The sequence below is a fragment of the Megalobrama amblycephala genome, linkage group LG17 (genome assembly GCF_018812025.1).
Source record: "Megalobrama amblycephala isolate DHTTF-2021 linkage group LG17, ASM1881202v1, whole genome shotgun sequence".
NCBI lineage: Eukaryota > Metazoa > Chordata > Actinopteri > Cypriniformes > Xenocyprididae > Megalobrama > Megalobrama amblycephala.
This window is the reverse complement of record NC_063060.1, coordinates 7436621-7453576: the sequence shown is the minus strand read 5'-3', so window position 1 is coordinate 7453576 and position 16956 is coordinate 7436621. Positions and strand designations below refer to the sequence as shown.

Here is a 16956-nt window from a genome sequence, read left to right as displayed (position 1 = left end):
TAAATTTTAAAATCAGTCTACAGCAACTGTCATCTTCCGACGTGTGTTATCCGACATCTTGTTGATCTGAAAAAAAAAAAAAAAAAAAATCTGTAGGAAAGCTGTAAGCGTGTAAATTCATTAGATGTTTTATCTAATATCTATAATAATGATGATAATAACAATAGTACGTAAATAAATCATCTAAATAATAATAAATTGCATTAAAGTAGTTATTTGGATGACATACATTATTAACAAGCTTGTAAAAGGTCATAATGAATTCAAAGTGTTCATGCTGAAACCCCAGTGGAGCACTTATATGTCCAAATATGAATAAACATAAGGTCAAATCCAAACAATTGCTAATTGAATATTTATTATTTCAAGTTTTTTTGCTTAACCCTCACTTAAAAAACAAACAAACAAGCAAAAAAGATTACAAACAACAAATATAAGTGTTTTTCGATCACACTGTCAGCTGTCAGACTCATTCGTGAAGTGTATTGAAATTATATAAACTGATCATTTTAATAAAGGTATTTAGTTGTGCATAGATGCATTTTTCTTGTACCAAGCAATATTTAAACTAAACAACCTTTTTTTTATTTTCTTTTTTTTAAACAACAAAAAAAAACAAGCGTTCTTCACATTTTTTAAACGATTTAATTTTTACATTCTACATTCGTTTTTATTTTCTGTTTCATCAGATATGAATCTGATAGCCTAAACAATACATTTAAGACGCAAATGTCGAGATTATAGTCTGGAGCCGTATTTATATATTCATCTGAATATATATAATAGTATTTTAATGTATGTTGTCTCAAACACGTCTAGTATTAATGGCTATATATTAATGTTGATTTTTAGGTGACTTCCTCAAGAAAGAGCAAACACAGTTGATCACATTCAAGATTTATTTTTCGACAAGCCGATCGAAATGAGCCCCTCAACTTCACATCATTCACAAGACCCGATGTTTCCCTCTGAATAAACAAAATAAATAGGAAAAACATTACTGCATTGCAAAATCACAATAGTTTTCTTGTTGACATTTAGCGGAATCAGTCAAAAGGAGTGAGTATAGTTCAAAGACACAGATGTCTATAAATAATAAAATTCACACAATAAGGTTATTTACATGTCTGCACGATAATACGTCTTATACTGTGTTGCATAGTTCCATTATTGCTATCATGATTTTGTGTTTCATGTAACACGCAAATAAATCCATTTCCACAGTAGAGGAGACGAGAATTGTTTTATTTTTATTAATTGATTGTAATAGGCCTACCACAGCCTGCGTCAATTCATGAGCAAACTATGCAGTCTGAAATAAATAGAATTGATTTTACAGTATTTTTCAAACATCGTATGATGAAATCAAACGTGCCAAAAACAAAGCAAAACAATCAGCAACAAGCACTAATTAATTAACAGATTAGTGTATCTGGCGTCCAACCCCTATGTTCGCTTTTAATTATGGAAACCCGTATTTAATTCGTCCTGGCTCTGGAACGATTGGCCGCGGGGATGTAAGTCATAAGGAAAATGGCTGTCTGGGGAAACGCGGTACATGGAGCCCCGGCCGGGAACGTTACAGTATCTCATCCCATAATGGCAGTTCTTACTGTACTCGACTTGGTCCTCGTGTTTTTTAAGCGAGAAAATCCCGTTGTAATTATTCGGGGGACTCATTTGGCCGTCAAAACGAGGGCTGCTGCTCTCCGGAGAGGCGCTGTCGTAGTAGGACTCGTAGGACGCGTAATAGTTGTACGGTCGGAACGGCTTGACGCTGTCCCGGGTCCCAGAGCTGAGGCCGGTGGGCGTGGCCATCTCAGCGTTCGGATACGGATACAGAGAATCGTACTGATGAGGCCTCCCCGAGAACGACACGTCCCCGTTGTGATCTGTGAGGAAATTTCTGGCGTTCAGCTGCAAGCAACCCGCGACCAAGTTGGTGGTGGGCTGCGACAAGCCCTTGCACAGGGTCTGCACGAACGCGAGCAGGTCGGGCCTCTTTCCCGCGCTCAGAGTCTCAGACAGAGCCCATATGTAATTCTTAGCCAGCCTCAAAGTCTCGATCTTGGAGAGTTTTTGCGTTTTCGAGTAGCACGGCACGACTTTGCGCAGGCTCTCGAGCGCGTCATTGAGGCCGTGCATGCGGCTGCGCTCGCGCGCGTTCGCTTCTTGGCGGCGCATTTTGACTCGTTCGCCGCGTCCCTCAGAGAATTTCTTTTTACGCGCGCCTTTCTTCTTCGGGAGCCCGTTCTCGTCGTCCTCTCTCTCCTCCTCTTCCCTGTCCGTGTTGTCGTCCTCTGCCTCCTTGAGCTCGGCGCTATTGAGTGTCCGGGCGTCTTCTTGACGCGTGAATGTCGCACCAAACTGAGACTCGCGCATCATGTCTGGGTCTTCAAATGGTACGGTTAGCATCGTCCCTGTGTAACAACAAAAAAATTAACAACAAAATAAAACAGTCATGATGTCAATCACCCGGAAGCCCAACTGCCCATATGGGTTACTAAAGAATTTAAATGTTTCATAGTTGTTGTTTTCATGTAGGCCTGTTTATGGTCTGTGGTGAATTTTGAAGCTGCTGTTGTTGTTGTTTTTTTTACTTGATATGCTAAAGCCATAATTAGACTATGCTGGTCTAACGTGCATGTAAAATGTTTCAAATGTTTTAAACTTTGACATTTGTCTGCTACAAATAAGTTTACAAATGACCAACTTATCCTTAAACGGTGTAAATAAGTGTCGGCAAGTAAAAGAATTTTTACAATCTATCCCATATTTTCTATTTTGTACATTAACGTTAATCAGATTAAATTATGCCATCCCAATAAATTATGCTTTAAAATTTTCATTCAAAACAATTAACAAATATAAAAGGCTAAAAAAAACGTAGTTTTATGAATGTTTGTCACTCTCTAGGCCTGCGTGATGTTTATATTGTTTTTGTTCAGTCTTTGTGGCGGTTTCCAGCCACAAAATGTTACAATCTACGCATTCTGCTCATGAAAGATATTTGTAGTTTTTATTTTTAAGCATATAGATAAATCTTGTGTGGATGTTAGATGTCAAATGATAACCTGCTGATTCAGACTTGACACACATTTTGTCATTTTAACATCCATTAACATGATCACAAATCAAATGACTAACAAGATGTGAAATGAACTCAAAATTGTTGTTCTCCACAAAGATTTACAGCTTCTATTGTCAGCTCAGGAGGGTGGTGGTCGTGTCTGATAGAGATTTCAGTCCTGTAGCTCATTTCTAATTGGTTAAACTGGCGATGTTCCTCCCTGTACTGTCCTACTCAGACAAACAACAATTTTAAAAAATAGCAAGAACGATAAGCTCAAAACCATGTCATTGGGCACATTGCTTGTTGTACCAACACAAATAACGCTAGCAAAGCCTGAAGCTAAGCGTTTTTTAACAATAAGCACAACAATAACACAAGCATGCCAAAACTGATGCTCTAAAGCAGACTGATTTTCCACGGCTCACCTGTTTCGTTCAGTGTTCAGCTTGCATGTTCAAATTCCTTGCGACGTTCAGAGCTGCCTCCCATGTGCTTGATGTGGAGCTGTAAGAATTCCTTTAATCTCCCTCTCCCTCTCTCTCTCTCTCTCTCTCTCTCTTTCACAGAGAAATGACACCCATGCCAGGCACCAGCGCTGGTACCCATGCCATCTGCCACTGACGTTTTGTTGGTCACATGATGCAGTCTCTAGGGACCTTCATTCCGCTCTCATCATCTGGTGCGCACGGTAATGGGCACCGGGAGGCTCTCATTTACCGTCAAAAAACTCCGGGTAAAAAAAGAGATTAATGCCAGTACTGCTGCGGCAATACCAGTGTAGAAACGACTAAATGATTTAGACTTTAAAGTGAAGCGTGTATTTGATTATAGGGCGACGGATGCTGCAGGCAAGAGCAAATCAGTTGAGATGTCTTCACATATGCATGTTAGAGTCGTCTGGTAGATAATAAATGCTCAAATATTACATCAAATCTCTGCACCTACATATGAATAACAGCCTGTGTGCATAGAAATGTTAAGAAGCATTCAGTTGGTAAACAGAGCAAAGAATTCATTCATTGTGCTGTCATGATGTGTAAACCTTTGCTTTGGCATCAACTGTGATATTTCGATATTTGTGAATTCAGGTTGATTGGGACACTTTTTCCCAGTCATCTCAATGGCAGAAAGTGTCCCAATAAACCTGAATTCACCCTGTAAGGGCAAGTTTTCACAATGGCTCTCTCTTTTTGCAGGATTTATTAGGTAAACGTGTGAACACTATAAAACCACACTGAGAGACAAGAATCATATAATGAAGGCAGATTTGAACTGAAATGTTGAACAAACTTTGTTCTCAAAAGAATACAGTGTTCATATTTTTTTTATCATCATCACATTGGGACAAGTTGTCATATGTGTTTTGAATGTTATAAAGTCATTGGCCAAAAATGATGGTTTCATAAAGTATGTTTTTTTATTTTATTATATATATATATAAATCTGTTTAATGACTTTTTAAGGAGCAATGGCATATTGTTTTGTCTTCCATAATTGTTTTAATATTTTATGTTACAAATTCCTTATGAAATCATTATTTATTCAACAATAATAATTAAAAAAAATTAAATAAATTAAAAATAAAAATATTTATTGTGATATAAAAACATTATTTATATATATTATATAATATTTTAAATGTTATAAATTCCTTATGAAACCATTATCTATTCAACAGTTATTAGAAATATTATTAAAAATATTAAAAAATAAAAGTAAAATTATATTTCTTGACATTATTTATTGCCATATAAAAACCATTATACACACACACACACACACACACACACACACACACACACATATATATATATATATATATATATATATATATATATATATATATATATATATATAAATTGCTGTTTAATGATTGTTTAAGAAGCAATGGCATATTGTTTAGACATCCATAATTGTTTTTCTATTTTAAATGTTATAAATTCCATATGAAACCATTATTTATTCAAAATTATTATTTATTACCATGTATTATTTTTATATTTTACATTTTTGCTGTTTAATGATTTTTTTTTTTCTTAAGAAGCAATGGCAAAACAGTTTTCATTGCCCCACTATTGGGCCTATTCAACAAACTGCATATTTTTTTTCATTAAACAATAGTGGAAATGTTCATTAAGATTTTCATGTTCAGCAAGTCTTTTTTGACTATTTCATAAGAAACATTCACTGAAAGACCCTGCATGGTCTTCCTTATACCGAATGACATAAATTTACTCCATGGTGAAGAATGCATTTTGAATGAAAGCATGCACGAATATCACATATTTTGCTACAGATAAAACATTGCAGTACCATGGTTTTGTTGGTGTTAGATATTGTTGCGTTAAGTGCTACAGTAACTCAGGCCCACAGTGTATGACAGCTCTGAATCTCTGTAGTGCAGTCTTGCGAGAAGACTGTTAGAAGTGCAGCTGTGTTTAGTTTACGCTTCATCGTCTTTAAATCATATAGCATACAAACTACTACTTTTCCAGTAAATATTTCTCCGTGCAGCAGAGGGCAGTCCCCAAAACCGCAACATTTGGACACACACACAAGTTCACACTCTGCCCCCCAAAACGCCTCAGCTGGCATTCTGCACGTTCTGGTCCACTTCACACCAGCATCTGATGAGTCAAACTCCTCATTTCAGACTAATCAGTTGACTGCACTAATTGCAAATGCAAATATGCAAATTTAAATTAATTAATTACTCCACTAATTAGTTCTCTGGTCTTTTCAGGTAATAAATCATTGTGTAGTTGAAAGAAAGAGATGGAGAGAGAAGGGAAATGCATTTATCTGCCACCTACTACTCTTATAGTGATTCACACACACACACTCAACATGGGTCCTGTTACACTCCGAGGAGAAAGTTTGGAAGAATTCCAACAGGAATGAATTTAGGATGTGTTTTATTGACCATTTGAATCATATATATTTTTTGGCATGGCACCATGCAAATATCATGGTACCATACTACCGTTCAAAAGTTTGGTGTCAGAAAGATTTTTTTTTTTTCTGAAAGAAATTAATACTTTTATTCAGGAAGGATGCCTTAAATTCATTAAAAGTGACATTAAAGACATTTATTATGTTACAAAAGATAATCAGCAAAGAATCCTGAAAGAAAATGTATCACGGTTTCCACAAAAGCAGCACAACTGTTTTCAGCATTGATAATAATAAGAAATGTTTCTTGAGCAGCAAATCAGCATATTAGATTGATTTCTTAAAGGGATAGTTCACCCAAAAATTACAAATCTGTCATTAATTAGGCCTACTAGGGCTCCACGATTTATCGTGATTAAACCACACTCGATTTGGCAAAGGCTGCGATTATTTTATGCGCAGCTTGTCAGAGCTGTACGGCTCTGTGATCAGTAAATGCTGCTCCATCTGAAAGCCAGAGGGCGCTCTTGCTCTAAATATGCCCTGTCGCAGAAGAAGATAACACACGTCATATCGCTGTAGCTAAATAAACAGAAGATTGAAATGCTTTGATTGTTTAAACATGACTAATGAACACCTTATTTGGTGTAAGAAGCCACATCATCTCATAGAAGGATGCTCAACTGTTGTTATGAAGTGAGTTTGGAGTAAAAACATGTTATTAAATGTTGTCTTTTGTTGGACAAGATGTTAATAAATGCTTCTTATGTCTGGAAAGATGTTTGACGCGTGTTGCTTTTTCAAATGTACATTATAAGCGACTCAAACTCGCAGTGCTTTCAGATGGATTAGCATTTGGAGCCATACTTCGCTGACAAGCTGTGCAAAAAAAATAATAATGCGATCACACTAAGAATCGCGTTTAAGCCATAATCTTCTTTAAGTTCAATGTTATTTTTCGTATCGTGCAGCCCTAGTAATTACTCACCCTCGTACCATTCCAAACCCATAACACTTTCCTTCATCTTCAGAACACAAATGAAGAAATTTTTGATAAAATCTGAGAGCTTTCTGTCCCTCCATTGACAGTCTACGCAACTACCATTTTGATGCTTTAAAAAGTTTATAAAGAGATTGTAGAACTAATCCATATGAATTGAGCGGTTAAGTCCAGGTTTTCTGAAGAGACTCGATTGGTTTATATGATGAACAGATTGAATTTATGCTTTTATTCACATATGAACATTCATCAACTCACACATCAGTTGTGGTAAACGGAAGCTCAAGCATGTTTGCTTGATGCACGAGAGCCAATGAGATTCATTCTGGTGTTACGCGGCATGTTTGAGCTTCAGCAAGAGGCTTGTTCTCACGCATCAAGCAGGTTCGGTTGGTTTGTGTTCGCTGATCAATGTTTATATGTGAATAAAAGTCTTACAGGTTTGGAATGACATGAGGGTGAGTAATTAATGACAAAATTTTAATTTTTGGGTGAACTAACCCTTTAAGGATAATGTGACACTGAAGACTGGAGTAATGATGCTGTAAATTCAGCTTTGATCGCAGTAATAAATTACATTTTACTATATATTCACATAGAAAACAGCAATTTTATATTGTAAAAATATTTCACTGTTTTTATTGTATTTATGATCAAATAAATGCAGCATTGGTGAGCTCTTTCTGACACTAAACTTTTAAATAGTAGTGGATATATCAGAATACTATTCCATCTGAGATAACTGCTGTACTGTGGTACCACCCAGGATTTTTTTTTTTTTCAGGTTTTTATCAGCTGTACCATAGGAGCGGATGGTAAACCTGGATGATGCATTGCTATTCTTCCACCTGTAAATGAGGCTTTTTGTTGCCACAGCGATGACAGCTCGTGCTCGTCAGCTGTTTTAATTATCACATTATCAGCATTTAAAGGCAGTGTGACGAGCCGAGTTGCTAATGAAGGCGCTGGAACTCTCACAATGAGAAGGAGATGAGACAAACCGCCTGCCAGAATCACAGGTGACATTCTGACTGGTGGTCCGATTCGAAGCTGCTGGTGGCACAAAGAATCTTCCAGGCAGAAAAAAGAAGGATGTGTTAGAGAAAGAAGCATATGCCGTACCTTTCCTTGAGTAAATCTCTTAAAAATAGAACTTTTTTCCCCTGCAGATGTTTCTTGCTGTGGCATTAACTAACACCTTCACTTCTGACGGTGTTGTGAGGTGCACCCTCGCCTCACATTTCAAAATCACACCTTTACTGTGTTGCAAAATGCAAAAAGCGCCCTGATTTCCACCACACACACGACTGATCGTGAAGTACGACGTTACACACTGATTCACATTATAACAGGTGCATCTGCTGGTTTTCAGTCTTCCTGTTCAAGGTGTTTTAAGTTCTTCATGTGATCTTTCCTTCAGGTTCATTGAATATCTGACTATTTTCAAAGAAGAAATCACTAAGAAACAACATTTTCTTTTTAATATTCATTATTTATTAGATTTTATATCGTCACACTGTTTGCATCCTTGGAATTTCTTATCAGTTCTTATCTGGGATCAGTTCTGAGCCGTTCCAGCCAAGTGTACGCAGGAAAAAAAATAATTCAAAAATTGCTAGTAAATTTCACAAATAATTAAAAATAAATGGCAATTAACACAATGAACTAAACATGAAATTTAGAAATAGAAAAAAAAATGAAAATAGTATTTTCTTGTAAAACATACTCCTATAATTTTTATTTTACAGTTTTTCTCAGTCGCTTTGGTGCATTTCTCACATCACTATTTACATTTGCACAACAGTTAGTTCAACCTCCACAACATTTAGTTATTTGTGCACATCATAGTAGCAGTTTCTCATTCCTTCGAACAAATTGCAAATGCTTTTGGACATGCATCAATTGCTTTCATACAACTCTCTGCTGTTTTATAACATTATCATTTGCTTATGTCATGTCAGTCAAAATTAACTATACTTGTGAATGCTGAATAGTCATTCCATATAAAACTAATAGTCCTCATTTCATTGCTTGAGTCATTACATACAAAAATGTTGAACTAGTTGTCAAAATCTGTCAAGCAAATTTTACACATTTTTTTTTAAATCTTTTTTTCCTGAAAATGTCTCCTAAATTGAACAATTTCTCTCAAGTGAATCTCAACTTTCACTGATGAGAAGGGGTGTGTGAAGCATTAGTTGCAACCAATGATAAGCCATTTCTCTACAATCACTGTCAGAGGTGAATCCCATAAACCCCCATTTTACAAGCATATACGAACCAAGCAGGACATTGTGTGTACCATTTCTACAATACTGTGACACAGAAGTGGAAGGTCAGCCTCATGGAAGAGGGGGAAGGGTGCGGGGAAGAAGGGGAAGGGGACAAAACAGGGGAAGAGGAAGAAGAGGCCAATAGGCAGATCCCTGATGAAATCAGGGCTACAATTGTGGATCATGTTGTCAGTCACGGCCTCACAATGGCTGAGGCTGGTCGAAGGGTGCAGCCAAATGTTGGGAGAACCACCGTAAATTCAATTATTCAAACATTTTGTTGGGAGAACAGGTGTGTATAAATGGACAGTAATTCAGCATAATTAACTGTTGTGCAAATGTAAATAGTGATGTGAGAAATGCACCAAAGCGACTGAGAAAAACTGTAAATGGACAGTAATTCAGCACTAAACAATCTGCACTGCACTACTGTCATCGTGTCATACATGAAGCTTGCAGTGGGACAAGAACTTGTCACTGTACATTTTACATTTAGACGTACAGCTTTACTGCATCACACATTTAGTGTATTGTAGTGTACAGTAGTGTTACAGTAAAGATTTGCCATATGTACTGCAATATTGTTTACAGTTGTGCACAGCTCTACCCAAAGGGAGTTTATGTTTTTTGCAAATAAGGGTGTAATTTTTCTTTTGCACAATGCTGTGAACAAATTAGAATTGCAAAGAGCATATGCAGTAAAAATGTGAAACATACATATTCAGTGTCTTGTACTCAGTTACCTCACTAAATACAGTAATGTGTAACTTTACTGTATTTTTCAAATGGCTGTGCAAATAGTATATAGTGCTGTCTTGAGCATTTTCAGGTAGTGTCACCAAGATCTGACTTTTTTGCATTGGAAAACATTGACAGAGTAAACTGTCATAATGAAAACATGACAAAGCCATTTGACTATCTTGTTCATAAACAATGGTGTCAGGACTTTTCATCTTGATGACACTGACACTTTCATTGACACGAATACTTGCTTTTGAGGAATGACCTATCCATTTTGAGCAAGTGACACGCTTTTGCAGGTTATCAACTAGGTTTTGCAGTTTGTACTAATTGTTTTGAGAACTGCATTAACTGTTGCGCAAATGTGAATAGTGATGTGAGAAATGCACCTAAGCGACTGAGAAAAACTGTATTTTCAACTTCATTTTTCAAATTTTTACAGTATAGACAGACAGACAGACAGACAGACAGATAGATACATAGATAGATAGATAGACAGACAGATGATAGATAGATAGATAAACAGACAGACAGACAGATAGATAGACAGACAGACAGACAGACAAATAGACAGACAGATAGATAGATAGATAGATAGATAGATAGATAGATAGATAGATAGATAGACAGATAGATAGACAGATAGATAGATAGACAGACAGACAGACAAACAGATAGATAGATAGACAGACAGATAGACAGATAGATAGACAGACAGACAGACAGACAGACAGATAGATAGATAGATAGATAGATAGACAGACAGACAGACAGACAGATAGATAGATAGATAGACAGACAGATAGATAGATAGATAGATAGATAGATAGAGAGAGAGAGAGAGAGAGAGAGATTTTATTTTACTTTATTTTATTTTATTTTATTTTATTTTATTTCAGCTTTGTTCCAATGAGCGAAAACCATTTTTGATAGTTTTCAGTTTAACAATCACAACACTGTTTGGAAATTAGAATTGCAGAAACTATGACTGTTTTCAAACAGGTTTCCCAGACTGCAGTGATTCATATGGACTGCTTTTACACTGGCCTTTTATGTTCTTTTGTCCTCAATTGCCCCTGGAACATTCTTCAATATATTTCCTTTAGCTTTTGATGAAAAAATAACAATACGGGTTTGAAACGGCATGAGGGTGAGTAAATAATGACAGGATTTTCATTTTTGAGTGTACTAACCCTTCAATAGGTTTGCACAAGAACAAAAATGTGATTTCATCTGCAAGACTATCAAAGGAACAATCTTACATTATTAAGCATCATGAAGTGGTGAAATGATCATTCTGATGGAGCGATGGCAGTAGAGGACAGATACACACACAGACAGAGACGTGCGGGTTGGCTGGGCACTGTTATTCTGCTGTGATTAGAGGACTTTGGGTCTCAGAACCACCATCTACAGCTGTGCTGTTTCTACCAATTACATGGCCCATATGCCAGCAGCCTCTCTGCCCAGGTGGAACCTCAGATGGAAGGAAAGGTGTAACATGCTGATGGACACACACAAACACAACTCATACCCAAACATGCACGAATGTGGAGGTGTCTTATTTCCTGAAAGACATGCACACGCACTTAGAGTGTTAAATATAGAAAGGTTGATCTTTTATGTATCATTCAATTAGGCAGAAGTTTCTCCTAGCGAGAAGTTTGGTGCTACATTCTGTTTTAAACAAGTGTGTGGATTGCTGCATTGTAAGTAATGAAATATTTAAAATATTCAGTGACGCCTAAAAACATGAAAACACAGATGGAGAAAACCAGCACTAATTAACATGAAATCTGAAATCATGAATAATTTATTTGTTTTTAAAATGTACAATGTAAATATATTGGAGGTAAGACATCTGAGAAAGAGAGGTGAAAGGATTTCATATGTTCTGCCGCAGGGCAAATATCATGTTAACAAGAGCATGTTCAAAAGAATCGGAATAACAGCAGAAATATGGCATTAGTGTTGGAGGTGAAACATCTGCTTCTTACATTTTTACATAACTTCATACATTTCTACAAAATGTTTAATTCATTAACATGAAAGATGACAGATATATCACTGAAACTGTAGATTTTACCAGTAGATGTTCATTTTTGTGGTTACAAATATGTAAAGGTCATGTGATAGCTGATTGTGTTCAGTTTAAGAGCTCTCAATGAAATTTAATCAAATTACTACTTATGTTGTTTTTTAATTAAAAAAAAAACATTAAGAAATATTTTACATATGGTATTAATTTTTATGTATGCTTTTATTTTCATTTGTTCTATTTTTTTAAAAACAATAACAAAAGCAAAAAAAACAAATGAAATTAAAATATTTAAGTTTATATTTTAATGTTATATTAAATAATTTTACAAAATGATGTATTTACAATTTGATTTAAATAAACAATAAAATAAAGGTATGCATTAAGCATTTGACATGGTTTTTAATTTCCTTAATTTTATGTATGTATTAATGTATTTTCTTCTAGTTTTTAAAACAATAACAATCAGCACTATAACAATATTGCTTATTATTATTATTTTTAAATAGTTTAACAAAATCGTGCATATTAAATTTGATTTAAAATAAAAAATAAAGGTATAAAGACATGCATTAATTTCTTCTAGCTTTTAAAATAATACAGATAAGCAATGCAATATTATAATATTGATTATAATTCAAATAAAATAAATGAAACTTTTATATTAAATATCTAATCATGTTCTCATTATGTATTATATATTTTAAATACCTGTCATTTGTCATCTTTGCCAAAAAAATTAAAATAATGTATATATATGTTTTATTCATTATTATTTTAAAATATCATTATTGAATATCCACATTTTATGAGTATTTCCATCTTCCTAGGATGAAGCGGGCGTGATAACTGTACAGAGTGACAGTGATGACTGTATAATGTGTTTCAGGGTTAAATGTTCTGGTCTCCCCGTGCTGAGAACTCTGGGCTGCTCTCAGCAGCTCAATAATCCACCTCTTCTTATCAGGTCGTGTGTATTGGCAGACTCTGCCTCTCTCTCAGCTTCTCTCTCTGACTCACTGCCAGTAAATTATGGCACTCATGTACTTGTAGTCGCTCCAGTGCTGGTTTGGAACGGGAAATGCTGTTTCATCATTGGTTGGGTCAGATCCAGCCGCTGACATCAGCTGTCAGTCATACGAGAGTGTTTGTATGAGAGTGTTTCTGTTTGCTGAATCCAGTCATGATGTGTATGGTGCTTCATTTGACAAAAATGTGAATGTGTGAGTCAGTTGAGTGAGTGAGTGAGTGAGTGAGAGAGAGAGAGAGAGAGAGAGAGAGAGAGAGAGAGAGAGAGTGAAATGAGTGAGTGAGTGAGTTGAATGAGTGAATGAGTGAATGAGGTGAGTTGAGTGAGGTGAGTGTGTTAAGTGAATGAGTGTGTATGTGTGTGTGAGTTGAGCTAATGAGTTAGGTGAGTGAGTGAGAGAGTGAAACAAGTGAGTTGAGTGTGTGTATGTATGTACGAGTGTGTGTGAGTGAGTGAGTGAGTGAGTTGAATGAGTGAGTGAGTTGAGTGAGGTGAGTGAGTTGAATGAGTGAGCTGAATGAGTGAGTGAGTTGAATGAGTGAGTGAGCGAGTGAGTGAGTTGAGCGAGTGAGGTGAGCCAGTTGAATGAGTGAGTGAGTTGAGTGAGTTGAGCGAGTGAGTGAGTTAGACATAGACATTCTTCATGTCCACAGAAACACACCTAATAACGCCTGTAGGGCAGAACTAGGCCGTCTTCCCCTCAATTTAATGATTAAAAAAAGAGCTTTAAAGTTCTGGATACACTTAAAATCTAGTCCCGAAGACACACTTCATTTTAAAGCACTAAAAACACAAGAACTGAGTGCTCAGAAAAGTCATCTTTGTGCAATGGTCTCAGAACTGACAAACAAAGCATTCAAAATCACTGTCCCTGAAAATCATGCAAGAATTAAAGAAATTATGAGTAAAGAGAAAAAAGCATACATGCAGCACTGGAAAGAGCAAACGAGAGTCGTCTCCAGTGTTATCTCAGATTAAACAGAGAGTACAGTCTGGCTGAATATCTCACCTCTGTCAGAAATACAACACACAGGAATTTATTAACCAAGTACAGACTTAGTGACCACCAGCTGGCCATAGAAAGAGGGCGACACAAGAAGACATGGTTACCCAAAGAATATCGAGTCTGTAATGAATGTAGATCAGGGGCAGTTGAAACGGAGGCACACTTCCTCCTCCACTGTGATAAATACACAACCTTAAGAGAGTCACTGTACTGTCAAATACAGCATATGATCCCGGAGTTCCAGTCACTCTATGAAACTGACAAACTGAAAATATTACTTGGTGAAGGACCTTCTTCCTCTTTAATAGCACAATATATTTATAATTGCCACAAACTAAGAGGTACTGAGTGAACACATACATATTATACTACTATCAATATATGTATATATATATATATATATATATATATATATATATATGTGTATATATATGAATGAATTTTATATATGTTCTTGTTTGTATGTTTGTTTGATTGTTTGATTTTGTTTTGCTTTATGCAATGCTTTGGCAATATGTACCTAAATATGTCATGCCAATAAAGCAAATTGAATTTGAATTTGAGTTGAATAAGTGAGTGAGGTGAGTGAGTTGAATGAGTGAGTGAGTTGAGCGAGTGAGCTGAGTGAGTGAGGTGAGTGAGTTGAATGAGTGAGTGAGTTGAGCGAGTGAGGTGAGTGAGTTGAATGAGTGAGTGAGGTGAGTGAGTTAGGTGAGTTGAATGAGTGAGTGAGTTGAGTTGAATGAGTGAGTGAGTTGAATGAGTTAGTTGAATGAGTGAATTAGGTGAGATGAATGAGTGAATTAGGTGAGTTGAATGAGTGAGTTGAGTGAGTGAGGTGAGTGAGTTGAGTGAGTTGAGCGAGTGAGTTGAGTGAGTGAGGTGAGTGAGTTGAATGAGTTGAGTGAGTTGAGCGAATGAGATGAGTGAGTGAGGTGAGTGAGTTGAATGAGTGAGTGAGTTGAATGAGTGAGTTGAGCGAGTGAGGCGAGTGAGTGAGTTGAATGAGTTAGTTGAATGAGTGAATTAGGTGAGTTGAATGAGTGAGTTGAGCGAGTGAGTTGAGCGAGTGAGTTGAGTGAGTGAGTTGAGCGAGTCAGTTGAATGTGTGAGTGAGTTGAGAGAGTGAGGCGAATGAGTGAGGTGAGTGAGTTGAATGAGTGAGTTGAGCGAGTGAGTTGAGCGAGTGAGTTGAATGAGTGAGTGAGTTGAGCGAGTGAGCTGAGTGAGTGAGGTGAGTGAGTTGAGTGAGTGAGTTGAGCGAGTGAGGTGAGTTGAATGAGTGTGTGAGTTGAATGAGTGAGTTGAGCGAGTGAGGTGAGTGAGTTGAATGAGTGAGTGAGTTGAGCGAGTGAGCTGAGTGAGTGAGGTGAGTGAGTTGAATGAGTGAGTGAGGTGAGTGAGTTAGGTGAGTGAGTTGAATGAGTGAGTGAGTTGAGCGAGTGAGTGAGTTGAATGAGTGAGTGAGGTGAGTGAGTTGAATGAGTTAGTTGAATGAGTGAGGTGAGTTGAATGAGTGAGGTGAGTGAGTGAGGTGAGTGAGTGAGGTGAGTGAGTTGAGTGAGTTGAGTGAGTGAGTTGAGTGAGTGAGTTGAGTGAGTTGAGCGAATGAGATGAGTGAGTCAGCTGAATGTGTGAGTGAGTTGAGAGAGTGAGGCGAATGAGTGAGGTGAGTGAGTTGAATGAGTGAGTGAGTTGAATGAGTGAGTTGAGCGAGTGAGTTGAGCGAGTGAGTTGAATGAGTGAGTGAGTTGAGCGAGTGAGCTGAGTGAGTGAGGTGAGTGAGTTGAGCGAGTGAGGTGAGTTGAATGAGTGTGTGAGTTGAATGAGTGAGTTGAGTGAGTGAGGTGAGTGAGTTGAATGAGTGAGTGAGTTGAGCGAGTGAGGTGAGTGAGTTGAATGAGTGAGTGAGGTGAGTGAGTTAGGTGTGTGAGTTGAATGAGTGAGTTGAGCGAGTGAGGTGAGTGAGTTGAATGAGTGAGTGAGTTGAGCGAGTGAGGTGAGTGAGTTGAATGAGTGAGTGAGGTGAGTGAGTTAGGTGAGTGAGTTGAATGAGTGAGTGAGGTGAGTGAGTTGAATGAGTTAGTTGAATGAGTGAATTAGGTGAGTTGAATGAGTGAGGTGAGTGAGTGAATTAGGTGAGTTGAATGAGTGAGGTGAGTGAGTGAATTAGGTGAGTTGAATGAGTGAGGTGAGTGAGTGAATTAGGTGAGTTGAATGAGTGAGGTGAGTGAGTGATGCTCTCTGGTGTTTGCATACTCATGTCTGCCTATCTGTGTACAAATTATGTTTGTTACTGTAGTAAATGTTAAATGCTAAAGACAAAGTTTATTTAAAGGAATGTGTGGATTCAATACAAGTATTGGAAGTCTGTGGAGCAAGACATTGGAATAGGATAAAGGTTACACTTTATTTCAATACTCCACTTTAGACCTTCTACTAACTGTTTCCACCTGGTAAGATGCATTTGGTCGATCGGATCACAAGTGAACGAGGGAGACACATTCCTGTTTACACCTGGTGTTTTAATCTGTCTCTTTTGTCCACTTTCAACCACTTCTGTCCTGATTTCTTCCAGGGGAGGGTCTATGGGTTGGCGATTGTATGGTTTTTTTCCAGATCTTTTGATCTAATGGACAACATAAGCTTGTGCAATTTACATATTACAATTTACATTTACACTGAGATGACGGAAAAATATATGGAGAGCATCAGCTTTCATTTCTGCACTGACAGCCTGCTTCCCATAATGTTTACACGTTAGGTCTGTAGGAGGAGAGTATCCAAAGTCACTTTGGATAAATGCATGAATGTAAATGCAAATATTACTATAAATTATTTTAAAAAAAAGAAAGTTGTCGTCTGTGGTTACTGATAGCAGTCCACAGATGCAGCTGTTCTGA

General features: G+C 36.9%; 1 protein-coding gene across 1 annotated transcript; it reads right to left on the bottom strand.

Annotated features, from left to right (window-relative positions):
• Window positions 1–885: 885 nt before the first annotated feature.
• Window positions 886–3648, bottom strand: neurod6b (neuronal differentiation 6b). The gene is made up of 2 exons (XM_048164835.1): window positions 3499–3648; window positions 886–2420 (listed from the first exon to the last, which is right to left on the bottom strand). The coding sequence occupies exon 2, from the start codon at window positions 2413–2415 to the stop codon at window positions 1459–1461; it is 957 nt and encodes a 318-aa protein (XP_048020792.1). The 5' UTR covers window positions 2416–2420; window positions 3499–3648; the 3' UTR covers window positions 886–1458.
• Window positions 3649–16956: the final 13308 nt, after the last annotated feature.